Source organism: Melopsittacus undulatus, chromosome 5 (genome assembly GCF_012275295.1).
Source record: "Melopsittacus undulatus isolate bMelUnd1 chromosome 5, bMelUnd1.mat.Z, whole genome shotgun sequence".
Lineage (NCBI taxonomy): Eukaryota > Metazoa > Chordata > Aves > Psittaciformes > Psittaculidae > Melopsittacus > Melopsittacus undulatus.
This window is the reverse complement of record NC_047531.1, coordinates 18,859,894-18,887,751: the sequence shown is the minus strand read 5'-3', so window position 1 is coordinate 18,887,751 and position 27,858 is coordinate 18,859,894. Positions and strand designations below refer to the sequence as shown.

At 40.0% G+C, this 27,858-nt stretch overlaps 1 protein-coding gene across 1 annotated transcript; it reads left to right on the top strand.

Moving 5' to 3' along the window:
- Positions 1-3,486: 3,486 nt before the first annotated feature.
- Positions 3,487-27,858, top strand: AASS (aminoadipate-semialdehyde synthase). Its single transcript, XM_005146109.4, has 23 exons — positions 3,487-3,714; positions 4,847-5,023; positions 5,652-5,736; positions 6,482-6,549; positions 6,658-6,804; positions 7,793-7,871; positions 7,967-8,094; positions 8,258-8,406; positions 9,588-9,710; positions 9,863-9,974; positions 10,514-10,573; positions 10,683-10,750; positions 13,259-13,380; positions 15,941-16,070; positions 16,928-17,038; positions 18,360-18,468; positions 18,862-19,002; positions 20,813-20,980; positions 23,198-23,293; positions 24,946-25,061; positions 25,224-25,312; positions 25,645-25,821; positions 27,342-27,858. The coding sequence occupies exons 1-23, from the start codon at positions 3,502-3,504 to the stop codon at positions 27,458-27,460; spliced, it is 2,787 nt and encodes a 928-aa protein (XP_005146166.2). The 5' UTR covers positions 3,487-3,501; the 3' UTR covers positions 27,461-27,858.

The following is a 27,858-nucleotide window of genomic DNA, read 5'->3' as shown; positions in this document are numbered from 1 at the left end:
GTCCTGCTCTGATGACTTAGGGAAATAATTGGGTCTAAACGAGGAAACTGAAGTTACACTTACTATTGTCAGTTGAATTCTACCTGCAAAACCAGGAGGAGAAGAAGAGAGAAAAGTTCAGGGTCATATAATGCAAAAAGGGCATGTTTTATAGAAAAGTAAGAAAACTATAAGGAGAAAGTAGTCTATGAAGAAGTACCTCTAAAGTTATGTAGTGATAGCACTGTCAAAATTGAACTGTCTCTTAAGAAGAGGTCAAGTGCTAGTGTCTAGTACAGGTGGCTGTGCCACGACTCCAACTTCTGCCTCATCACAGCAAGATCTCGCTGTGGCAAAGTGGAACATGGATGAATTCTCCTCAGACCCTTTAGTCTTCGTAGCTTCTGCTGAGTGCAGTCACAATGCTCCATGTTCTCATGCTCTGTAGCAATGTCTTCATGCCTGCTAACAGAGACTGGCAACAGCAGCTACATCGCCCCCGTGGAGACTCCCCAAGGTGTATTCTCCACAGTGCACAGCCTGCCTTTCTCTGACAGGAAAGCCCTTCTTCACCCCGCAGACCCAGCACAGGAGTCTGCATTTGTTTTTGTTTCTTACACCTCACAATTTGCATGACTTATACTACAACATCTTGTTATTATTTGTCATGATCCAACTTAGCAGTTGAGGCCCATCACAAAGGACCTAACCAAAGACCGAGTTCTAGCTGAAAACTAGCAAGAGCACATGTAACAAATCACAATCTATTTCTATTTGGCAGACAGAACAACTTTTACCGTTTCCCGTACCGTGTTCAAGCCACCTGAAAGACACAGTGTGCCCGAACACAACGTACATAAACAATCTGAGGCGTTGCGTAGTAGGAACAAGACGGGCGCACGCGGCCGTGGGGACACAGGGCCGTGACCGGTCAGCCGTGGACTGTGCTCGGGGTCGGCGGGGCGAGTCCCGGAGGCAGTGGGGGCATTGAGGGATCCCTGTGCTGATGCACGGAGCCTGCCCCGGGCAGAAGCGAGGGGGCGTCGGGCCTGGGGGAATGGGGGCGTCGAGGGGGCGTGACGTCTTCCGTGACGCCACCGGCAGGACCCCTCTTCATTGGTGAGCAGCGAAAGGTGTAGCCGCAGGGCGGCTCACGGTTGGCTGCCGTCCTGGGCGTTGGCGGCGCTCCGGACGCTGGCCGGACGAGGGAGCTGTGCCTAGCGGCTGTGCCGGGGCTGACCAGACCGCCCTGAGGTAGGTAGGTACGGCGCTGCCCCATGCCCCGGCGCACCCGGAGCACCCCGCGGCGCTGCCCGGCGCTCCCCGTGGCAGTGGCCGCAGCCTCGGCCCTCCGTGCGGGCAGCGCCGCCGGCAGAACGGCCACGCCGCCGCGGCCTCCCGCCGCCGGTGCCGCCCCCTTACCGCGGTTCTACCCCCGCCAGTCCTTCTGCCCTCCTGCTTGCCCGCTTGTCTGCCCGCGCCCCCCTGCCTCTCTCTTAACGGGGATTTTGTTCCCTTCTGCGCGTCGCTTTCCTGGCGGGAGGTTGGAGGGGCCCTGTGAGACCCCCGGCCGGGGGTTTAGGGGGCGAAACACGCTGTCAGGAGCCCGCGCTGTAGTTTAGCTGTCGCTCAAGTAGTAAGTGGGGGCACAAGTTGCCCGTGTAAGTATGTTCAGCTCACTCTAGAAATAGGATCATATTCAGATCGTGTGCTGTAATCAGTGCATTGCTGTTATTTTTTATTTTATTTTTCCTTTGCTATATTGCTCAGCACAATTGAGTCTCAAAACTAAGTCCAAAGCAGAGTGCGACAGCCCCCATAGCATGAGTGATGAGGAACCAGTGCCATTCGGTTCCCTGGGTCAGTTGGTATGTTGAAGAGGCCAGAAGATCACCATCTCTGCAGGACTTGTGTTCTAAACTTACTTTCACTTTTACAACGGGATATCAGTATCTTACACAAGGGGATATCTGTGGTTAAGCCTGATCACACAGAGTCATGTGTACACACTTCTGGCCTGCCAGAGGTCACACTGAGTATTTGTTTACTGCCCTGATTCCCCCTCACATGCTGTAAGTGCAGGGCAGCTCACGCCCTTTTGAAAGCAGCATTGTTCTTGTAGGACTCTTCTGTGTGAGGGAAATATCCCTTCCCTGCAGGTTTGGGTATGAGGTACAGTGCAGTGATAGGAACTGCTCTAATCATTATTTTCGAGAGTACAGTAATAGTGACATTGTGTGACAAGCCTTCCTCTGTTTTTGAGAGGTACCAACACAGTCTCTGAGAACCTTCTTAGCATGCTGAAGAGCAGTGTCATAAAATAACAACTCCAACTTTTGTACAGTAAATTCTGCTGGTAGGAAAATCTTGCGATGGTAGGAAGACCACGCTTGGAGCAAAGGCAGAGGGCTGTGTGCTTCTGTTCATGCCTTCCTTTGTGTGCTAGTTTTTCTGTTTTAGCAAGCCTGGAGTTAAATAGGACCTCTTGACGCTTCAGGCATATAGAGGTTTTACAAGACTGGGGCATGAGGGCAAACAGGATTTTCCAAGTGGTTCAAATGCAGAGATACATGTAACTACCAGTTAAAACTACTTTGAAAGCACCATTCACATTTTTTGAGCCTGTCTTTGTGATTCGTATCTTCTAATCATATAAATATCTCAAGTACTTAGACTCCTAGGTATTTGGTGCTGGACTGGTTCTTAGCATTCACAGCAGAGCTGAGCAGTGGCATATATGCTTCACTGGGAACGAAGAAGAGGAGAGAGAAAATAAGGGGATAATCCTCTGCAGTGAGAATCTGTCCTAATGAAGCCTTTCCACTTTGTGCAATATTTTTATTAGGAAAAAAACCTGTAACTCCTGGCCACACATATGCTGATTGCTAAACAGTAGTTAAGGTCTTGTCCTGTACTTCCATTTTTGGCTTGATTAGGAATTAGTTATATAAAATACTTTGCATTAGTCATACATATTGGACTTCTTTTTAATCAACTGCTTGTATTGTTGCCTGTGTTCTATCTTCTTGCTGTGCGTTTGTTACTTCTCACTGATCTTGATGCAAACTTTTGTTAAGTGCTTCATGTTTAGATGCTTATGCTTGCAAATGAATTTAGGTGGCATTTTTAAGTTTCCAGCATTCTTTTTAAGCTGTGTAAGTAAAAACTTGGTATACTGAACATGTTAAAAGCCTTCCCTTACAGTAGTACAATTTGTTTCTGTAAGGACACGCCATCAAGCTGAGGTGCAACAAAGTACACTGAAAGTAAATTCACAGAATCAGAGAATCACAGAGTGGGTGGAGGTTGGAAAGGACCACTGGAGGTCAGCTAGACCAACCTCCCTGCTCAAGCAGGGAAATTTATATCTCACAAAAGTAGGGTGTAACTAGAGTATAAAGTATCTGGTTTGTGTTTTACAGCAGATGTTAAAGGAGACCAGACCTTTTGCACAGTGTTTGAAACATACATATATATATGTATATTTTACAACTTTGTCTTTTGCTGCCATCAGGCTTTACGATGCTGCGAGCCTTTAGTCACACAAATGGTAAGTGTGCCTTCCATAGTGCTAAGTGTTGGCATCGTCATAAGTCTGTGCTGGCAATCAGGAGGGAAGATGTTAATGCCTGGGAAAGAAGAGCACCTCTAGCACCGAAGCATGTTAAGGAATTGACACAGATGGGTTACAAGGTCTTAGTGCAGCCGTCAAACCGAAGAGCTATCCATGAAAAGGTAAGGTCCCATTTTGAGTTAGGAAGCTAACCCTTAGTCCCGTTATTAACCACACCACAGGAAAAATTATATTCAAAGGATATACATGAGAAAACATATTAATTTTGTTGTTGCATGAGGAGTCATTATAGAGAGAAAAATAAGTAATTTGTTTAGCGTTTTAATGTAATGTTGGCATACTGTTGGTCTTCTGGAGTTGTTTTTATTGATTTCTTTTCATCTGTCTCTGAAACTTGATAATCATTTAACATTGTTTTTTATTTCTTCTATTTGTATGGAGGCAACATTCAAAAAAATCATATTTAAAATAAAAAAAAAAGGAAGGATGAATGTGATGAATCCCATTCCCACTTCAATCCTATTCCTCATGTAAAATGAGGAGAGAGTTTTGTTTTGGGTTGTTTTTTTCTTTTAAGCTGTGAGCTTTGGGACTGAGAGCTTTTACAGTTCCAGTAAGCAGCAGTAGTACTCTGCTGTAAGGTATCTGAACCAACAGATAAAAATGGACACATAAGTAGGGAATTAGTGATCACTTTCATGTATCACCTTTTAATTACGTCACAGGGCTGTTTTTCACCAAAGCATATATCAGTCTGGGTACGCAAGTATGATACTGAAAGCTGGAATTTTAGTATGTTTCTGAAACAAAGAATAACAAGACTAGATTTTGATATGGAAAAACAGTCTTTTGGATGTTGCTCTTCAGCTTGAGCTCAATCTTACACAATTTTATAAAATCACATGCCATCAGTCTTCAGGTTAATATGTCAGATTTCTCTAAACTTATCTCCATATATTTCAGCACATTACAAAGGGTTGTTCATTATCATAGTACTTTATAAAATACTTTAAATGTAGTGAAATACCCTTTTTGTTGTCTGTGAATTTATGATGAAGGATTTTACTAACACATAATTATGTTTTTGCCTTGTATAATAGGATATTAGCACGGAAGCTCAGTTTGATATTCAATATTCCTTTTGATAAAGAGATTTATGAAGTATCACATGTAGTAACTTGTTTCTGCTTTGGAGAATTATCTGCTTTTCCTCTGTTCTAGTTGCTTATGTGCTGAGATCTGAATATGAAAAAACCCAGAAAAATTTACTTTGATTTTTTTTCTCTTTCATAGGATTACGTCAAAGCAGGTGGCATTATTCAAGAAGATATTTCTGAGGCTTCTCTGATAGTAGGTGTGAAAAGACCTCCAGAGGACAAATTAATCCCTAAAAAGAACTATGCCTTCTTCTCTCACACTATTAAAGCCCAACAGGCAAACATGTCCCTTTTGGATGAGATTCTAAGACAGGTAAATTATGTCATAGAGAAGACAGTTCCCTGTTAGCATGGGTTGGAAACTGAATGCTGAAGTATGATCAAAAGCTTGATGCCTAGCGTGGTTACTTTCAGCGTACATATTTGTAGATAGCTAACAAGGACAGTTTTGAGTATCTTTTCCTTAAGCAGAGTATATCTTGCTCAGAGGATCTTGTACTTGCGGTGCTACTCTGTTAATGTGCGTGAGGCAGATGTGTTGCAAGCATGGTGTATTCATGAGAGGTTTGTGCTGTGTGAGCATGAAGGCTTATTGGAAAGTTATTAAGCAAGAGTGTTTGTTGGTTGTTACAGCGGGAGGCAGCTAGTTCACTCGGAAATGAGCAGCCTCTTGGCAGAGTCTCCAGTGGCTGGAGTGGCACATTGGGAAACTGTGCCAAGAGTGCACAGGCAGTGCAGAGGTTCTTTAAAACAAGAATTCAGTGTAACCTTTAGGTTTTTATTATTATACCTAAATGAATCATTTGCCTGCTCATATATGCCCATCAGCCTCTATCACAAAGGATGACAAAGGCATATCAAAAGGTAATTCCTAGGAGAGCAACGTGCCACTGACTGCATTTACTGAAAATTTTAATACTCAGTTTGCTATGTATTTTCAGGAAATTCGACTGTTTGACTATGAAAAAATGGTTGATCGTAAAGGAATGCGAATTGTGGCCTTTGGAAAGTGGGCTGGTGTAGCAGGTATAGTGCATAAAGTAAAGGCAGGCTTGCAGCAAGTAACTTCTTGTGATACTTCTGGTTGTCTGTGTTTCCTGAAAGTTGAGGCTTGCAATGCATTTTTAACTGCATTTCCAACTCTTGCTTTTAAGAGCTTTTTTCCATTCTGTTTTGTGCTCCTTACTCTTGATGATACTATGTGTCAGACAGTCTGTGGATTCCTGGCAAATCTACTATTTTATGTTGTCTTGAAGTCCTGTTTATCTATTCAACTAACCTGAGGCAGACTAAGTATCTAGACATGAACTGAATAAGCTTTTGAGAGAAAGGGCTGCTGTCAGTCTTGTGAGTTTGAACAACATCTGTTCGTCCCTCTCTCATTCATTTACACTGTGTTTTGTGAGGCATGGTTCTCATTCCTTTCTACTGAACTCTGTTTCTTCAGGAGACTCTCTTTATTATCTCCTTCTTTGGAATCTGGTGTTGTGGATGCATCTCATGAAAGGGTATCTGAGTATTAAATGGTGCTGAAATGCATAATGTGGGCCAAGAGCAGGTTTATGGTCATAGCCTGCTATTGAATTTCTCCTTCCCTGGTTTTATGTAGACTTTCTTTAGAAGTGAAATATTAATATTAAAATATGGGAAAAAATATCCAGGGTGAGTTTAGACTTCAGTCAGTCTCTGCAGTCTCTAACTGTGTATATTCATAATTAACACTGATAGTCTGATTTTCTGATTTTTCTTTTTTTTGTTTTTTAAACAATAGGAATGATCAACATTCTACATGGATTGGGATTACGATTTTTAGCCTTGGGACATCACACTCCCTTCATGGTAAGAGTGTATGTGTATGTAGTTTTCTCTAGCAAAATGACACTAGGACATCTGCACCTGTATTTGAATATGGAAAATATCTTGATTGTTCTATGCATTAAATTTCAGCACATTGGGATGGCACATAACTACAGGAATAGCAGTCAGGCTGTGCAGGCAGTACGGGATGCTGGGTATGAAATTTCACTTGGGTTGATGCCAAAGTCAGTTGGACCCTTAACATTTGTGTTTACAGGCACTGGTAATGTTTCTAAGGTAAGAATTCTGTCTTCAAGATTAAATACTTTATTATTTTTAATATAAATTCTTGGCATTTGATACATACCAGTATAAATGGGTTGATAGGTTCATTTTGTTTGCTTGGACTTCAGGTTTTCCTTTGCCAGTAAGAAGTTTCAAGTACTCTAAACTAATGCCTTTAAGATGAGATCATGCCCGACAAGGGTGACCACACTAATTTTTTACCATGAAAAATGGGTTAAGTCTTACTGCTTCTCTGTCCCATCTGCATGATTTTTATCTCCCTCTCTACACTTGATTCACTCTGGGCTCAGAAGGTATGTTGAATCACCTCGTTAAAGTATAGGGGGAAGACTTATTTTTTCTAATACTTGCTGGGTTTTATCTGTTTTTGTACCACTGACTTGGCTTACAGGTCCTGGACTTTAGATATATATTCTACAATGTAGGGAAAACACCTTACTCCTGGTTTTGGCAACAAAGATCGGTTAACTAGGCTCAAGCTATAAGGTCACTGCCAGTGTAACTGTGTTTACTGAGCAAAAGGATGGCGTGTCTGAAGAGCTTGTCTTCTATAATCATAGCCTATTGGGAAAGTCATCTCAAAGTTCTTTGCCTTTAGAACAGCCTGGTTGGTGAGGAGTGGCTTCAGAGGTCTTCCCTAAAGAGAAACTGCTCCTCAGAGTGGCAGCAAAACCACCTGTTGTGGCTGAGTTGAGGCCTCTCAGCTCCACCATCAGAAATATAAACCAGGCTTTGGACTGTGGGCCACACAAACTGCAGTAATGGGGAATGCTGTAAATTCCTTGTACACAGAGCCCAGGCAGCTTTGTTTTGGATAAGCAGGGCTATGTGTGAAACAGTCTGTACATTTGTGAAGACCTTGTCTGGCAGGACTCTACTGTGTGTGGCATTTTTATATCTGTTTTCACACATGAAATGAGCAGTGTTACACTACATTTATATGCTCTGATCATTCTGAATCCTATTTCACTGTTTATAGGGTGCTCAGGAAATGTTCAGTGCCCTCCCATGTGAGTTTGTGGAACCACATGAGTTAAAGGAAGTTTCCAGATCTGGAGGTATGCTGCAACAATAAAGTTTTTGAAAACACTGCAGCCCTTTTTGTCCAGGTATAACAGCCATTTTCTTTCTTTTTTTTTGTTTTTAACCTCAGACCTCAGAAAAGTCTATGGAACAGTGTTAAGTCGTCACCATCATCTTGTGAGGAAACAGGATGGACTATATGATCCTGTGGACTATGAAAAACATCCAGAACTTTACACCTCTCGCTTTAACAGTGATGTGAGCATCTCTTCTTTCATGAAACGTTTTCCACAGATTGTTGGTAGTTACTACACCTTTGCATATCCATTGATGAGAAAGCATTCATTTAAATCACTAGACCAGGTGCTTTCAACTTAAAATACTAGATAAGAACATCAGGCATCTGTAACTCTCTTTGCAGATTGCACCCTACACAACTTGTTTAATTAATGGCATATACTGGGAGCAACATACTCCTCGCTTGTTAAGTCGACAGGATGCCCAGAAGCTGCTGGTGCCAGTTAAATCTACTTCTGCTACCATAGAGGGCTGTCCTGAGTTACCACACAAGTAAGACACCTCAGTTTATTTGTAACAATTCTGCAGCACCCTAATTAAGTCAGAATGCCAGGCAGTTTCACGACAGTATCTACCAAGTGATTCTATTTCTCATGTTGTTCCTCCTGCATGTTGCAGAGTACCGCATTGAACCTGCTTTTGTTCTTCTGTGCTTTGCAGTCTTGTTTTCACAGATGAAGGTTTTGGAAACATCACAGTATAAATGATTGACAGGTATTGTCTGTCTTTCTGCAAAGGTAGTTCTGCCAGTGATCCTTGTGCCAAATCCAGTGCAAACTGTGATATCTAGGAAATGTACCTAATGCACCATTACTGGCTAGAAGTTTCTATGCCTGAGCAGAGTTAATTGTTTAAGTTCTTCCTACCCTATCATTTGGCTTATACATCTTCAGTAGCTGTTCCTCCACATCTCTGATTTCTGCAGCTGGTGGTGGAAATTCTTCACAACCTTGAATAGCTTTAAGGATAGAATGTGGGATGCAAATCCAGGGTTAGTCTCCTTTCAGCGGGGGTGGGAGCCACCCTTTCCCTAGTAGTCCTCTGTAATAGTTCTCTGGGACACTGGCCTGGTGATGGATTTGTGGAGGATATGGCAAAGGATATGTTGCTGAAGAAGAGGTCTTTGCCTTTTTCCTGTCCACTCTTGACACCTTTCTTTCTCTCCTATGAAAAATAAAGAATTTAAGTGTTAACCTTGAGTGGAGCCAGGGGTTGTAACTTAGGCTAATGAATACTCCGTCTGTGCCAGCTCTCTGTGAACTGAAAGGAGGTAGCCACTTTAGGTTTCCCTTTGTGATGGTGAAGTTATTCTAGTGCAGGACTGCAAAGTGATAGCTTAGGGGAATTGGTAGTTGTGTAACAAATGGGAGGTGTTGACAGCACATAGATAACAGAGAAAAAATGATGGATGAGTGGATTGTCCTGGTCTTTGACAAGTTATGCATGAAATATGGAGCCTTTTGATCTGAATGGAAATCCCATGATCTGTCTGGATGTCATTGTTCATATTACGCTGACTTCTAAATTGGTTAAGATGAATGAAACTACAAGTATAATATATTTTCTCACATTTCTTTTAAATTTATTTTTCACTTGTGATCTTTTAAACCTATATTTCATAGTAATTTGGGTAATACTCTATTCATTTGTCTTTTTTTGTTTAATCACTTTAGGCTTCTGGCGATATGTGACATTTCAGCAGACACTGGAGGATCTATAGAATTTATGACTGAATGTACAACAATTGACAGTCCATTTTGTATGTATGATGCTGACCAGCATATTATTCATGACAGGTGGGAGAGCCTTTAGATTTTATTGCTTTCCTTTATAATTTCTACAATGAAACATTATATTCAAAAACCATGTGTTTAAAGCACTTGTGAAAGGTGATGCCTTTCAGGTACCAAGGCGAAGTAGACTAGAAGAGCCGTGTTCTCTCTTTCAGTGTGGAAGGCTCTGGGATTCTTATGTGTTCCATTGACAATCTGCCAGCTCAGCTTCCTGTAGAAGCAACAGAATACTTTGGCGATATGCTTTTCCCATATATTGAAGAGATGGTAAGGTCTAATGTATCCATCGAGAAGGTAAAAGGCTTAGACTTTGGCCTGCTTGTTTGTTGCTTTTCTGGTCTCCTGTATACATTCAAAATAAATCTGCTATAGAACATAACTGACTTTGTACTTAAAAAAAAAGAAAACAAAAAAAGGCTTTCTAAGTTTTGAGCAATACTTTGAAAAATCAGCTTGTGAAAGAGACATTAGTCATCTGGATGTCTTAGGGATTTATCAAAAATACTTTATGTAGGCAGAAGACAGGCTCTGTCAGGTAGTTCATTGTTCCTGGACTATGCAATAGATGTCTAATTCTGATTTTCTTGGGGCAGTCAACAGTTGCTCACAATCTGACTGCTGTTTGAATTCCTCTATTTTCATAGAAGTTAAATGACACTGATCAGGGCCACGAGAATTTCAGATCTACAAAATACTGGTGTTATGGACTGCATTTAAACAGTGCTTAAAATCTTGATGTTTTACTCTGAAAAAAAAAAATGTATGGCAAATTAAATGACCAGATTTGAAATAACTTATCTCCATAGCTGTTATCGGAAGGCTCAGAACCTCTTGAGAGACAGAATTACTCAACTGTTGTTCGAGATGTAAGTTTTGCAATTTGTCACTCTGTTTGTCTTCCTCTGCTATAAATCATACAGGTACAAAAAAACTCAGGTTTTGTTTTTGTGTTTGTTTTTTCTTATGTATTTCTAGGCAGTGATTGCATCCAATGGCTCACTGACAGCTAAATATGAATATATCCAGAAATTGAGAGAGAGCAGGTAATGTATAGCTTCTTAAAGTTTATTTGGTTCGTGATGTTAAAAAAAATGTTGTCTGCATTCCACCTCCCCTTTAGAATTTATTTACTCCTGTGTTTTTATGGAATACTGCTATATTGTGCTGTCTAGTGCATATGTCTAAATGTCACCTAGCTTGGTATTTTCTTCTTCATGCCCATTGCTTAAATCATTATCATATGCTGTTAGTAACTTATATTGAAGTTGAGGAAGTGGTCATTTTTTTCATATGTTATGAAGACTGGCAGAAAACAGACACATGCCAGTATTATTCTGTTATTCCTTGCCCTTTTAAAATGGGGATTACGTTAAAATGGGGATTACTGCACATTATATATAACATGCAGTCTTTTGAAAGGAAAAGGCTCTGTACTATGCCTTGAATACTAGTATGGCTCAAGTGCTGTGCTGTATAGCATTGTTCTGTGACTGGATGTATCCAGGAACCTCTGTGAGACTTTCAGACTTCATTATATTCCTGTAGGTAAAGCTTTAGTCAGTGGCATGGTCAGTGGTAGCTGCACTGTATGTCATGTAAAAATTGAGATCGGTCTGACTGCAAGCACTGCATACACTGTTACAGTAAAAGCATAGTGTGTTGACTTTTGCAATGGCAAATGTCTCCAGTTTCCTTTGGGAACTTTGGGAGTTCTGATTATGAACTTGTGCACAATAAGTATTCATCCAAAGTAACATGCTCTTTGCCTCTCAAAGATTTCAGCTCACAGTGATTTTTGTCATGTGCTGTTTGACAGACCACCTCAAGAGCCTGTCTCAGTAACATCAGTAACAAGTTTTCCAAGGAAGACCTCACACAGCACAATGACCTGGGTTGTGGGCTTTTTTTCAGTTATTTCTTATCCTTTTTTTTTTCTTTCTCCGTAATTGCTTGTGTGACCTACCCTGAGAATCTGGAGATGTCATTCCCAAGGGGGTTTTGTGGGTAAATGTTTGATGCTTATGCATACCTGTGTGTTGCATGTGATGTTCAGTGGTGTTGCTCAGTTAGCTGTCAGAAAAGCAAGACCTGCTAGTGGTACCCTCCTTTACTTTGCAGACTTTGGAGATAATGCAAATGAAAGAAAGGATTTTACTGCTTAAGATGTGATGGCTTAGCTAGAGATAGGCTTTTGTTTAGAGCTCATAGGAATCACGCTTTTGTTATTACTCTAACAGTATTATGTTGTGTCTAATTTAGTTTCTGAGGGCTCTATTTAACCTAATTGCTTATACCCTTTGGAAGTCATGGAATATTTTAGAGATAGGATAGCCAGACTGGAGGAACGGAACTGTCCTGGATGCCATTAGAATACAGGAGCAGTTTGATTTACTAAACTTATCTCTGTCTTTTCAACTTTACTTGCTTCATACCTTCTACGGGTTCCTCATCCACAGCTGCAATGACATATCCCATTAACAGCGTGGACCTCTAGGTATTACTATATTTGTTCATAGATTAATGTAACAGAATTATCAAGACTTGTATGTAGAGGATAGGCTTAATATGAAATGTTCTTCTCTGGGACTGTGCAGATTCTGTTCCCACTCTTGACGGGTCATTTGGCAGCGTGTGCTAGAGCAGATGTGCTATATTTGATTCAAGTCTGACCTCATTTTAGACACTGGGAAAGTTTTTAATAAATATGATAAGAGGGTTGATTGTAAAATATAGATTTCTTTTATATAGGAAATATTCTCTTTGTCAACACTGTTGCTCCAAGCTCCTGCATGCCATTGCTGTTCTCTATAGTAAAGGGTGGACAGGAATTATTTCATTTCCTTTGCCCATGAAGGTTTAGCTCTGGAAGAAGATGTTCTATTAAACTCAATAGGAGGAGGAGGAGGGAGGTCCTTAGATTTGTCATATGAAAGGATATGGCTTAGGAGGCTTTCTGTGAATGGATTAAATCATGATTTAACTTTAAAAAAAAAATCAAACAAATTCTTGTCTGCAAACAGAATTTCTTAATTAGGCATTAACTTTTATTAACTATCATATTTCTATGATGGACTAATATGAGCTTAGTATAACTTAGCTAAAATATACTTTCACCAGCATGGTTTTGTGTACTTTAACAAATACTGGTGGTGTAAAGGGAGCAAGGCAGAGCCTGAATCCCTTTCTGACAGCCCAGGATGCCATAGACAGCTTGTGGGTCCTCAAGTGATAAAGTTACGGTAATTTGGCCATTCAGAAAAATATAGTGGCAACTGAGGAAAAATCTATTGAACAGCTAGTATCAATTGAAGAAGCAGTAGAGATGTTGATGGATTTGATCATGTTTATATTGGAGGAAAGAACCTAGAAGGTCTGCCGTGGAAGAATGGAAGCAGTACTACACAGTCTTGGGTTAGATAGCCAGGAACTTGATTCTTGGTCTGAGTAGAGCTCTTGGTTTGTAGACTTACTAAAGTATACTTTGCTAGTTTTAGCAGTTTACAGTTTCCTTCTTCTCTGTGGTTTTTAATTTTGCCTGTAACGCCTCCTAGAGAATACACTCAGATGCTGAAGATGGATAATAAGAAGAGGGTTTTATTGCTTGGATCTGGCTATGTTTCTGGCCCTGTAATTGAATATCTTAGCCGAGATTCCAATGTTGACATCACAGTTGGTATGTAAAATTTTGCTTCTTTTTCATTGAAAAATTATATCTTGTTTAAACCTGCTGGTGTGGCAGAACCTTTCTCAAAAGCAGTAAATGGATTTGGTTCTGAGAATAGATGCTCTTTGTTGTTATACACAGCAGAAAAAGATTTGTAACTTTGTGAGCATTTTGAGTTTATATAATTGATTTGAAAATTGCATGGCCACATTGAAATTTTACTGTTTGCATGTGTAACCTATGTAGGGAAATCAGAAGTACTTTTCCCTTGGACCTGATTTGGTCTTGGGATTGATTTTGTAGGTAATCAGTCCCTTTTGTTGGTGCTTGGCTTGTGTTTTCAGCCTCACACAACAAGAATATGAAATAGGTTTTATGGGCATCTGTATGGGTGAAGCCCCTGCTCTCGTTATAACCAATACTGTGGTGGTAAACCTTCAGACCTTGACCTTCTCAGCAGCCTCACATGCATGCTTGTTCATTCCTCTGTTCTGGTTTTATCTGTAGCATGCTTTAGGCTGGGCATCTCAAAACCACTTTTCCATACCCTTGATGATGACTTTACCCTAATTCTGTTTAAAGGTTTAAATCCCAGGCTGTATTGCCTGAAACTGACTTTGCAGAGAAGTGGTTTCCTTTAAAACTTACTTTTGTGTTTCCGTTGATTTGTGGTGGTGTTATTGTTGTTGCTTTGTTTCGTTATTTTCTCATGTTATTTTCTGCTTGCCTGCTTTTGCTATCCATTGCAGTAATAACTGTTTAACCCCTGGAAAAGATTTACTAGGAAGAAGAGGAGAACTCCAAGGAAGCTGCATCATTAGCATAGTTCACTGCCTGATGCTGTGAACAAGGAAGGATTACAGCAATGTGCGGTGTCCATCCCCTCATCCGTAGACAAGGCAGCATTAGTCTCTGCAATATAGTAGCAGTAAGGGACACCAGGTGAATTGGAAAATGTGTTTTGCCAAGCACTGAGCAAACAGCAGGTGCCTGTTACCTGGGTATCTTAAAAACATGCAATTTGTATAGCACACACACACACACAAACTCAGAAGAGACACAAAGGAGTTACTTGTCAAATATTTGACAGTAGGTAGGTGGATGAAGAAAGCTTAAAAGGCACACTGTGGTGCCACATTTGGTTCTTGACTGATAGGCTACACCATTTTAAATCCAAATGACAAAAGTTTTAATTGGGAACTATTCATGTAATTAATTTCTTTTTAGGTTGAATTTTTAGGTGATTTTGCCTTGCTCTTTTCTCTTAGCAAGAGCTGATTAGTATGGTATGGAGTATCACCCTCTGGCAATGTTTGTTTCCATTGACTTTGGAAAGGCCATAAGGAAATTAGGCCCTAAGTTAGAGGCACAGATGCTTTTAATACTCTGTAAGCCTGTGCCCCACCTGCTGCCTTCATTGCCTACTCCTTTCTTCTGGCCATGTTCCCATTGTCATCCTTGCATTGGCAGCATGGTGAGCCAGGACAGGAGACAGTGTCAGATGTGTCCAACACTGGTTGCTTTAACCTGGATCTTTCTTTCAGTTCTGCTTTCCTTTTAATGGTAAGTGCTGATGGCAGTTGGAGCAAGATAATTGAAGGGACAAATGGAAGCAGGCAGAGACTGGATTTCTTCCTTTTAGGGATAATACTAGCACATGCAGGTTTGGTAGAACTAAGCCATAGGCAAATATTGAAACTAGTCAGATTGAATCTGGGCCTCTTAATATTTGGGCTAAACAAAAGCTTAATGTTTTTATCTTTGTTATGTTAAAAATGGGGAATGATGTGAATTGGTTTTGTTTTAAGCTATTAAGCTGTTCTTGGTTAAAAATAGGAATCCCTTTTAAAATGTCTGAAAACAGTTTTGAAAGATTTTTTTTTTAACCAGATTTATCTATAAATGTATGGCTATGTGGAATGAGGGATGGGGTAAGTTTTCTGAGCATGTTTGTTTGCTAAGTCTGTTGGTTAGTTGTGTTGAACCTACATGTTCATCAAGACCTTAAAATTAGTCAAGGTTTTCCTGTCTCACTTAAAGCAAGCACAGCCTGAAAAAGAGAAAAGCATTTTCTTCTTTGGACCTTTTCCCCTCCTGGACTTTAGTCAGCTTCTTACATTTCAGTGAAGTAGTCTGTACTTTCGCAGAAATAACTACTGCTATCAAAACCTGTTTGAATACTCCACCTCAGCATTTATTTGGCCAGGTTAAAGTTACCATTTTTAAAACCAGGAGAAAATATGTACTGCATAGTGACCTAAAATACTTTCAGTCTCAAGATGAATTGTTACACTACTTGAAAATGGCTGTTTTTCAGCAGGCTCTTCACTTGAGAGTAAGTATTCTTTGTAGATTCTAGTTGAGTTATAGCTGCTATGGCTTGACACTGGCAATTTATAATGAATTTGACTACTTTAAGGGATGTAAGGTGCTTTATGCCTGATTTCTCTTCAACTGTTAGTGAAGGAAAACATCTATGTAACTGTTTTTCTTAGAGAAGCTCAGTTGTACCTGGGAGTGCTTTGTAATTATCTTTAGGTAACAGTGATGTGTTTTACTTTTAAAACAGCATCTGTCACAAAGGAACAACTTGAACAACTGACAGAAAAATTTGACAATATTACTCCAGTTCATATGGATATCATTAAGCATGAGGAAAAGCTGACCTCTTTGGTGAAGAAACACAACCTTGTGATCAGGTCAGAATTGTGTATAAAACATGACAGGCTCAAACCTTGGTCATGCTGCTTCTTTCTCCTAGTTCACTGACCTAAATCAGCATACTAACTTTTTTTTAATGCCCAAGAACTGAGATCATAGTTGGGTATGTAGATAGTTGTATCTGGCCACTGCCTTCTCGTGTAGCAGGGCATCAGGACTTTCAAAGGGTTTTGACCGCAGCATCTCTTTAGAAGTGTTCATCAATTATGTGGACAGCCTTCTTAGTGTGAGGGACCAGTTGTGTCTACCAGTGTATGTGTTCCTGGGATCAAATTGGCATGTTTGCAAGAGGAAGCAAAATTCTGACATCTTGGTCATTTTGCCACTGAAAAAGATCTCTTTCCAGGTATTGAAGGAAGGGAGCAAATGACTTCACAGTCCTTATAATTTTCTCCCTTTTGCCACAGATGTAATGCATGCTGCTTCCTTTCCATATAGAGCATGCTTTTCACAAAGTACTTCAGCAAGATCATTGTAATGTAAGCTTTCTCAAGAATGGATTTACAGCTTGGCATCTTCTAAACCTTCAGCATGCCTGTCGAAGGCGGCCTTGAGAATAAGTCAGTGGTTTTTTACAAAGATCAATGTGACTGAAGATGCTGTCTAAACAATGACTCCCATATTGTCCTGTGCTCTGTTCCAAGTATGTACAACAATGCACTTCTGGTAGGGTAGCATTTCACTTATGTAGGTACAAAACTGCTCAGGGCAAGGCAGGTAGGGCTGTTGCATTTACTTGAGCTCTTTTGTAGACATACAAAAAACATTTGCAAGTGTCTTTCCAGTGACAGCCTAAGTAACTGGTTTTGATGTTGCTTAATTGTTTCATTTGTAGTTTGCTGCCTTATTCAGCACATCCTTTGGTTGCTAAGAAATGTATTGACAACAAAGTGAACTTGGTAACAGCCAGCTACTTAACACCAGCTATGAAAGAGCTCCGGGAGAGGTAAGTATGAGAGTAGCATCTCCCTGGTGTTGCTGCCTCCTTCACTGCATTATCTGAATATTTTGTGGTCTGTTACACCTGCAATGTTCATTGTGAATGACTGTTTTCTGCATTCTTTTTCCTTTCCTTTCTATGATAGAGGACTGTTTTTTCCCCCAAAGTTGCATATGGAGGCTGTGGCAGAGTGGGGAAATAAGTGCACACTCCAGTATGGTCAGGCTAGTGCTCTAAACAGTAGAATGTACTTTTCTGCATACCCCATCTTATTCTATATTAGTGTGCTTCCCCTCTCCCCTCAGAGCTGTTAGGATATTTGAGCTGGGCCGATATTCAAATCAGCAGATGGGCTCTTCTGTTCTACCAATGACAGCAAACTTGCTTGTCATCCTTCACATTCTCCTAATCCACATTTGCCTAATCTACACTAATATTCTATTATCTACACTAACATCCTCCTTCATGACTCCTTTTGGATAGGCCCACTATATTAGTCTCAAGTTGGTGACAGTTCTAACTATTCTATTATTTCTGTTGTCCTACTTATTATATAATCAGAAGTTGTTTTGGGCATGGACTTTCACCTAGGTACTCCTCTCAGTCTCAGTACTGGAAACTCTGAAATTAATTCAGGTGAGTGAGATGAGACTTGTGCATGCTGTGTCTGTACAAAAGATAAAACAGAGAAAGGTAGACAGGTAGAGAACCAGTGCTGCAGGCAGTGAGGGAGATTCTTCTAGCTGTGATGCCAAGAGGTCATATCACACTCTCAAAAGAAAAAAAAAAAAGAAAAAAGACAATTCTTATTTGTGAAAACACAAAGTGATTTTGAAACTAAAATAAATTGCCTCAGTTTGTGGTGATAAGTGAATTTCTCTGGGAATGTAGGCAACTGCTAAACCCCAAATGTTTGTGATTTGGGAAAGCAGGTCTTTCATCTCTCTTCCCCACAGGAGCTGTTTAGGGCAATTATGGCTAGTTCTGTGCCGTACTCTTCAGTACTACCTTCATGTGTTATAGCACTGTCCAGGGGAATGTGAGATATGGAGTTTAGTGTGAATAATAGAATAATAGAATGTGAGATAGGAATTTATTTTTCCACCAGCCCCTTGATGTTGCAGCAAAGTAAGAGAAACCAAGGCTAGAATGACTCTTTAACAGTTGTTACTGCTCAGGTTTTAGCATTGCCTTCTTTTTTTTCCCCACAAGCTGCAAATAGAGCCCAGAATTTGCTGTGCTGGGGAAAGTTCACTGGGCCTTTATTCGACAGATTTTGTTAATAGAAGTGAATATTCTGACAGCTCTGCATTTCTGTTATTTTTAGTGTAGAAGCTGCTGGTATTACAGTTATCAGTGAAATGGGTTTGGATCCTGGTCTTGACCATATGTTGGCAATGGAATGTATTGACAAGGCAAAAGAAGTTGGTGCCACGGTAAGGTTGGCAGGTAGCACATAGTAAAGCTGTTCCTTTACCACCTCCTACTTTTCTGGCATGTCACTGATGTGTAATGGACTCTGGATACCTTACTTTTTCTCATGCTTGGGATTTGGTACCAACTAATCCAGTTGGTGAAACCATCAACAATATGGCCTTGCCCCACTGTCTGTTTTGGTCCCCTGTCCTTTACAGATAGTGGCTGCAGTGTGACAGCTTGATGCCCTTGCACAATAAACTTTTGGTTGCACTGTAGATTTGGCCTATGTGGGGTACAGCGTCAACAGAAAATTTAAGAACTGAAAGGGATTCTGCAGGGGAGCTCTGTACTGTCTGCATCCTGGTCTGTTTTCTCCTCATTGTTTCTTTCATTGTGAATAAATCTGACAGGTTGTGTCCTACACTTCTTTTTGCGGCGGCCTACCAGCTCCAGAGTATTCTGACAATCCTCTGAGATACAAGTTCAGCTGGAGCCCACAAGGAGTTTTGCTGAATACGGTTCAGTCTGCTACATATTTAAAAAATGGAGAGGTGACGTAATCCTAAAATTTCCATTTAAAGAAAGTGGTATTGGGCTAAGGGGAGAATTGGGATCTGTAAGTTGCTGTGTTTACTTTCAAGCCAGTGATAGTTGCCAAACTCGGTTGCGTGCATAACAAAATCCTATGTTTGGAGTGTGATGGTGCCTGGAGCTGCCAGCATTGTTCTTACTTACTGTATGGAAGCCAATTGCAAAGATGGAGTGTGTTCTAATGACTAAAGCACTGAGGCTGGGTTTCCGCATCCAGCTTCCATTCACATTGTGTATTGCTTTTGCCACTCAATTTACCTGGCTTTGGCCCTGTGGAACGAAGGTGAAAGTGCATCCTTCTACTTTGTTTTCTGTCTAGCCATGTTTGTAATCCAGACAGCCTCATTCTGTACTCGCACAGTGTATGCCAGGACTCTTGATTTCTTTGGGTGCAGTCTGTAATACCAGTGACGCAATGAGTATTTTTTGTGAAAGTGTACAGTACTTTCTGATGTGTTTATATAAGCTGTGTTTTGCTGTTTGTGCAGGAAACATTAGAGTAGACTTAACCTAGCAAATGTCACTGCATCTGTTTTATTTAAAGATAAAACTGATTTGTGCAAAGCTATTGCAAGCTACTGTTGCATTTCTGGTTTTCCGTCCTATCTGTTTGACCACTTCCATTTGCTCAAAGTAGTTACTTGAGCAGGGGGTCTTCAAATGTCAAGGAGACTGCCTCGTATAACCACTGTGAGGTTCAGCTAATTATCTAAACTTTTTGATCTGCAAAACTGAGAAATCTTTAGAGATGTTTTGTCATGACATTTTGGTGCTCTAGTGTTCTTATTGAGAAAGGAGAAAATCAGGGATTGTACATTGGATCATTAGTTAAAAAGCAACAACACATAAGTTTCAGATAAAAGGGTCACTTGGAGAATGTAAAAATGTTTATTTAATTCTGACCTGGTTCACCCATGGCTAGGAAAAATTAGATCATGCATATGAATGTTTCATTATGATTCATTATGAAAGCAGTATGTGAGCTTGTCAGTGAATTGTCTACTAAATCCTTAGCTATCTTTGGCTGTTGTACAGGATTCTTCCCCACTAGTGTCTTGCCTGGCAAACACAGTAAGATCTTTTGGCTTTTGCTTTAGTCTTTCTTTTTAGGAGGAAACCTTGCCCTTTTGCTCAGAAGTCACAAAATGAGTTTGTATTGATGCTGCATAGCAGACATGTGCATCAGCTGCTTGAAGGAAGCAGGGTTCAAGGCTTTGGTTGGAAGTGATAATAGAACTAGTCAATCTTATTTTGTTTTCCTTCAGTGGTGCATTTTCTCTGTGCTTTGTAGCTGCAAGTAAAGATACACATGGACAGCAATTTTATATCAGTGTGCTACCACTGGGTTTGTTTTATCTTTAAAATAAAGAGAAACAAGATCCCTCCTTCTCTTTACATTTGCCTTCTCCTCCCCCATAAAAGAATTAAAAACGACTAAAAAGCAGGAAGCCTATGGGCAGAATCTCCCTTCACATTGGTATAGTTTGGGAAAGGAACTTACCACTTTAGTATAAGAGCAGCAGGAATTAACAGCGTGTGTGAGAAAGATGCGTCTTGTTTTAGCCCTTTGATTAGCAATGGCTGACATAGTGCATGCTCCTCCATCACATGATATACTTCAATGGCTTGTGCAACTGCTTTATTTAGATCAGGCCTTTGCACACGAAATACTAAGCATATAGTTGCTATTTTGAACATACTTAATCTCTTCTGTTGTAAAATAAATAACACTGCACCAAAATAATATTGCTGTTCTTTCACACAATTTAGATTGTAAATATTCCAGCTGGAGGAGCAGTACTTGATTCTGTTACTCCGATGGATTTCTTCCCAGGATTAAATCTGGAAGGTTTTCCTAACAGAGACAGCACAAAATATGCTGAGCCGTATGGTATTCAGACAGCTCACACTTTGTTGAGAGGCACATTAAGATACAAAGTAAGTTGCTATTATTATTCATTATTATTTTCCTCAAGAAGTGAATGTTATAATTTAAAGAAAATTGTATTTAAAAGTCAGCCTTTTGTAGCTCTGTACTTGCTGTTATATGAGCTCTCCACTATCCCAACTGAGAGATAACTGAAAGGACTACTCTCATTTTTTTGAAAGCAGCTTTACCTGGTTTACTTAACAACTGTTTGTTGCAAACCAGAAAAATAGTTTTACTTGTTTTGGGCAGCTGGTCAGTTGGTTCACATAGTCTGTATCTGTATTTCTTTTTCTCTCTGGCTCTGTATGTGGTGTCAGATCAATAGAAGATTTAAAAACTATTAAATAAATCTGAAGGAGTTGTGTGATGTGGGTTGCTGTTACATGTTTTCAAGAATTGATCCATTCTTTTAAAGATGATAAAAAATGAAGCTTACAATTTGTTGCTTATGTTCCTATGAAAAACATAATGTAAAAATCTCACAGGAAATTATGTTTTTTTCGTCAAACTGAGAATGTTTTTCATTAAGTAACTGGAAATCTTGAATTTGAGCAGTTTTAATTTTTCAGTCAGTTAAGTAAAATGTTTAATGTGTTTTTCTTCTAACTGATAGACTCTATTCCTTTCGTTTGTTAGGTGTTAGATTTCTTTTTTATTTTTTTTGCTAGTCAATGTAACTTAAGAAGGAATAAACGTAAAACCACATTGAAGGTTTAGAAAAAGCTTTTGTGAATGTCATGATATGCCTATTGTGTTAAGGTTTATGTTAAGTATAAGTTGTTATTTTGTACATGGCTTGAGAAGTGTGTATGTCCTTTCACTCTTAATTCCTCTATTGCAATACAGCAGGATTTTTCTTCATTTCTGGGAGTGAGGGAGGTTGGAATGCATGCTTCGTAAAGAAAGATGAAAGGCCACTGTGGGGGAATAAGGGTTACAAACTGCATCAGCTCTCCTTTTATCAGTCTAGATATGGTATCTTGTTCAGAAGCTAAAAATATGTGGAAGGCATCTATCTAGTTATGGAGTCCTACTGTGACAGTAAGTCTGTCATTTGGGGGGGCTGGTAAAACATTCTTCTTTTGTATAAGAGTTAGCACAAGGAAAAGCAAAAATGTCGGGGTAGCACGAAGAGTTGTTACCAGTGTGCTATAAGAATGATGTTTTTGTGGCTAGTGTTGTTCTCTCATTACTTTTGGATGGTGTGATGTTGGTAAGGTTGTGTGGAAGAGTTTGCCATACTTCTACTTGCTTGGTATCTACATGCCAGAACATAGTGCTGGGCAGGGCAGAAGTCAATGTTGACCCTTTCTTTGCACATGCTGCTCTGCTGCAGAACAGAAAGCAGTCAGTTCAGTGTGGAGGCTAGCATCTCCTCAGAGTGTCTTTCATAGATTAATTTCATCTAGCTAATGGAGTCAGTTTAAAAAGAGATATCACAAAAGGATATCTAAAAGCCATGTAAACTGATAACCTAGTGCTGGTGGAGGTGGCTCCAGATTATAATTAGCTCTCTTTCAGGCTGCTTTATTTCCACCATTCTGCTTTTTTTACAGTGTTTCACTTGTGTGGAAGTGTTTTCAGGTATCCAGCAGCTGTGTGGGAGTCTTAATGGGACGTAAATGAAAAGAAGCAGAAACCAGTTGAGACTTCTTTTATTGTGCACATTAAAATTCTTTTTTGGCTGCCTATTGCAGCCATTGCAGTTCCTTTTAAATACCGTTCCACTGGTGTCCTGTCTCTCTGATGTTCCTGAAGGAAAGATACAAACGCAGAGGATTCTTATCTTTAAAATCAGTCTACCTGATGTCCATATAATCACACTGGTATAAAGCCAGGGTGACCAGAGTTCAGCGCTGGGGTCTCTGTATTCCGTGGTTTGTTTGTGGGCCAGCTGGCTGATATAACCCTGTGTAATGATGTGCTGGAGTTTGAACTAGCCCTTTGATCTCTTGTACCAATGCTGCTTGCCATGGATGTATTGATGACAGAAGAAGTCATTAAAGAGGGTATTGAAAAAGTAGGGAGAAGAGTAGAGAGGATGTGGGGAAGGTACCACTCTGGAGAAGTAACCTCCCTGGCATCCTGTTAACTGTGGCTATCTTCCCATGGGAATAATATTAACACTGCCATGGTTGTGTCCACTGCTGCATTCAAAGCAAGTAGAAATACTTGCCTCAGTTTCAAGCAAGTATTAGTTTTAACCATATTATTTTTTATTTCAGGGATACTCCAAAACTATGGGAGGCTTTGTAAAACTAGGATTAATTAGCCCAGATCCATATCCTTTGCTAAGCTCAGCCACTTCACCTCTAACCTGGGTGAGTTACTCTGATTGCTCTGCCTTTTTCCTCTGTTTTACTAATAATTTTGCTATTTCTAGGCTTGGGTATGCTTAGAATTGGGAATTATGTATTGCATCCTGGTCATCTCTGGTTTTTGTTTCTGGAAATCAGGAAGATTTTCTTCATCAGGAATGTAATACAGTGCTGGAACAAGTTTCCCAGGGAAACTCTGGAGTCTGTGACACTGGAGGTTTTCAGGACTCAGCTAGGCAAAGCCCTGGCTGACTTGGGTGCTGGTGGTATTGCTTTCTCTGTCTTGCTTGCTGATGCTTCACTTCATCTTAAAAATCTCAGCCAAAGTATGGCTTCTGTGATGTACTGCTGTTATATTTGACAATCAACATTTTGTGTGTCTTTGTGGGCAAAGCAGTGAATTCCATATTTCAGTATGGTGTAAAGAGAACTGAACTGACAGCTTATTACTTGTCAGGTCTGTTTGCCTATCTTGTAAGAAATTTCTCTTCCCTTTTGCAAACCTCTGAAAGAGTAACTATTACTCAGATGAACAAAACTCAGCTGTTTCCTGTTTCCTTCCTTGTGTTTTTATCAGCATTAACCTGGAAAAAGACACAAGGCTTGTGCTGTGTGATGGTCTGAAGAGAGTACAGAATTTTTCTGATGATGTCGCTAGTTTAAGTTAAGAATGCCTTGAGTGTTCTCAAAACCGAGAAAGCACAAGGTGAAGAGGCCTAGCTTGGCTTGTCTCTGACTAGCTTACAGCACTGCTCATCTACCCATATAGGAATTGCTTCTTTTTTTTTTTATATTTTATTTTTTTTTCCCTTTCAATTTTAGAGTTGATATCTTCAAGTTTTCTTTGTAGAGATGGCTAGAATTTCCAGTCCTTTTAACCTCAAGGAATAAGTATGCAGTGGCATGTAACCTTTGAAAATAATGATAAACTCATTAGTCTCACTGCAAACCTTGTCTCAGCAATATTGTTATATATCAGTGCTTTCCTTCTGCCAACTCTGCATGGGAATCAGAGGAGATAGGCTAACCTGCGCTTCTAAACAGACTCTGCAGTTCTTTCTTGCTTCATATATTGTTCATAGCTTCATTTATTATTCATGTTGCTGTGAATGAAGCAAGTAATAATTAGCATCTAGGTAGCACAAAATGGCCTTCACATACACACAAAAGTCTTCAGAAAACTTTTGGTAATATTCCCAGGACTGCCAGAGCCTTGTTAATCTCATCAGTTTGTTTCCTTCCTTTTGAAAGAGATATTCTCCATTTCTAGACCAGCTGAAAGATATCCTTGAGTCCCCTACTTTCTGGCTGTCTCCAGGTGGCTTCCCTTTCACCCTAACATCCTCCCAGTGTTCCTTGTTTATGCAGATTTCTATGTTCTTTCTTCACTGCCAGAGGAAGGGATAAGACTAAAGTAGGGGGAAGCAGCTGAGTGCTGGGGAACAAAGTGTTTTAGGAAAAGATGAGCCTTATTCTCATTTGCTGTGATTAAAAAATCTCAAACTATGACATGTTCCCTGTACGCACAACTTGTCTCAGAAGTCCTAGATATTAAGTGAGCTTAATGGAACAGTGGGTTCTTGAAACCTTGACTGAAAAGGAGTGGAAATGGATGTCAGGCCTTCAGGAACTTTTTTTTTTTCCTTTTAATACAGAAAGATCTCATGTGCAAACTGGTTGGAATTAAGCAGCCTGTTGAGTACGATGTTCTTAAAGAAGCTGTATTTAGCAAACTGGAAAAGGATCAAAGTCAGCTGGAGGCAGTGGAATGGTAAATGTTCCAGTGATTTTTAAAGTTTGTTGGGCCTTGCAGTTAGTTCTAGCCATTTTGTTCCATGTTGAAACTGTTAAACTGATACAAGCTGGAAATTACAAAACTGAGACTAAGCTGTTGGTAGGCAATGATGTAAGTCTGTCTCATTTCTTCTGCCAGGCTAGGTTTATTGGGAGATGAACCAGTTCCAGCAGCAGATTCCATTGTGGGGGCTCTTGCAAAGCACATGGAGATAAAGCTGCCCTTTGGTATGTGAAGAATTTTTTTTTTCATGGCTTTGAGTGGAGCAAGCCAGTCTCTCTTATCAGCCTTAACTGGACTAGTTTGTTCACCTTCATTAATAAACTTGCATGTTAGGTTTTGGATGTTTTCTGATATTCTCTAGTCCCTCAATTTATCTTTTTCTTTCCCTGATATATTTTTAGTTTCATCTTAACATTCTGTTCTCCTTAATAATCTGTTATCTTAAATCACTTCCCTGATACACATGCCATGTATGCATAGTGCCTTGCTCATCAGGAACCTCATCTTGATATGACTGAAATACAAGTAATTAATAGTTTGTGTGCTTTTCTCTTAGGCACTGGCGAGAGAGATATGATTGTTATGAGAAATGAAATAGGTCTCAAGCATCCTTCTGGTCATTTGGAGAAAAAGTTTATTGATCTGGTTGTCTATGGTGACAGCAAGGGGTATTCTGCAATGGCTAAATCAGTAGGATACCCCACGGCTATTGCTGCTAAAATGGTTCTAGATGGTAAGTGGCTGTTCAGACTTCAGTAACAGTATTTCAACCCCCTGTATCTTTCTGCCTGTAGAAAGTAAATGAATGGTGTTCTGCAAATGTGTATATATGTATATCTTTAAAATTTATGAAACTTTTCTTGTTTTCTGTACAGGAATTTTTAATCTGCATGTTTGCGTCAGTGACAACTCTTAATTTACTGTTTAATCTATAGATGATGTAGTCTTAACTGTTTTACTGGTGTAGAGGAGACCTTTGGCATAGCAAATCACAATTGATCGTGCCACAGTGAAGCAGGCTACATATACCTGTGCTGAACAAACTAGTGACTTCCACTACTGCTTTCTGGATTGATGAAATTTGAGGCTTGGGGAATATTACCTGATCATGTTGTGTATAGATAAACAGACAAACTCTGCCTAGTCATCACCCTGTTTAAGGAAATACTGTGATTTCCCCTTGTTTGCTCTTAATCTTTAGAACTTCATTCTTCTGGCTAACTGAAATGAGCAGTAACTTTGTTGTGTATATTTTGGGTTTTTTTGTTATTTAAAATACCAAAACCCCAAACTTTTGAAGTTTGGATGTTTTTTACCTAACTGGTTTCACAGCTCTATGAATTAGATTCAAGCTGTGTATGCTTCTATGTGTTTCAAACGTTTTTTTCCCTATTCTTTGATACAGTTTTGATATTGTATGAGAACACAGTACTACGATTGATAAATCTGCATATACACATATGAAAAAATACAAAAATGCAAATTTATTTAGCTGCAAATTGATATTTGCATTTGTGGTGTGTTGACCAGGGCTGGCTGCCAGATGCCCACCCAGCTGCTGTCTCACTCCTCCTCCTCAATAGGACAAGGGGAGGAAACAAGATGAAAAACCTTATGGGTTGAGATAAAGACGGGGAGATCACTTTCCAGTTAATGTCACAGGCAAAACAGACTCAACTTGGGAAAAAAAAAAAAAAAAAAAAAAGCTTCATTTGTTGCCAGTTAAAATAGGTGTGAAAAAAAACCAAAATAGACAAAACACCACCTTCCTCTCCACCCGGTTTTCCCAGGCTGAAATTCACTTTCTCCTTTTCTGACTCCTTAGCCTCTTCCCTCTGCCCCAGGTGGCACAGGGGGATGTGGAATGGGGCCTGTGGTCAATCCATAACAGTTCCTGTCTGCTGCTGCTTCCACCTCATGCTTTTCCCCTCTTGCCAGTCTTCTCTGCAGGCTGCAGGGGAATCTTTGCTCTGGCACCTGGAGCACCTCCTTCCCATCCTCCTTCTCCAGCCTTGCTGTCTGCAGGGACATTCTCATACTTTTTTTGCTCTGCTTACACCTTTGTGGCATTTCTTCTGGCCTTTTTAAAATACATTTTCACCACCATCTTGGCCAAGGGTCTCAGCTGTGCCCTGCAGTGGATGGGTTGGAGCTGTCTGGAATGGCCTCACAGAGGCTGCCCCACAGCCTCCCTGTTACTGAAACTAATCCCAGTAGAGTACTTAACACTTTCTTTCCCTACCTTTATTTCAGGTGAAATAGATGCCAAAGGCATGGTTATACCATTGACGAAGAATGTCTATGGACCGATACTTGAACGTGTTCAGGCAGAAGGCATTGTGTACAGTACTCACAGCACTGTCAAACATTAACAAGGGAAGCAGTGGATTGAATCGGGTTTTGGCTTTGTTTGGTTTCTCTCCCACCTTTTAATAATCTCAATTTGAATCAGCTAAAGACAGGCCCTGCCATTTCACACAGATGATGCCTTCCATAAATCCAGCTGCCTGACTGCAGATAACCAGATGCATGAACTATGGCATTTTCCTCTTAAAACTGCTGTGTTTTCATGTACATGTTTCAACATCAATCAGATCTTTACTTATATCTTTCCTGGAATATCTCAGGAGAAAGAGATGAAAGCAATACTTAATTTTTTAGTTTTGTCCCTTTCTCTTTAACAACAGTATTTGTGAATGTTTTTTACAATAACAATATGCAAGAAATAGTTTAGGAATTCTGCATTAATAGCAAACAAGATCTTGTTAAA

Excerpts from the sequence above, each read along its gene's own strand:
- AASS (XM_005146109.4), top strand. The coding sequence starts at position 3,502 with ATGCTGCGAGCCTTTAGTCACACAAATGGTAAGTGTGCCTTCCATAGT. Across the intron at positions 7,872-7,966 it reads GGAAGTTTCCAGATCTGGAG|ACCTCAGAAAAGTCTATGGA; the intron begins GTATGCTGCAAC and ends TTTTAACCTCAG. Across the intron at positions 18,469-18,861 it reads CAAAAGAAGTTGGTGCCACG|GTTGTGTCCTACACTTCTTT; the intron begins GTAAGGTTGGCA and ends TAAATCTGACAG.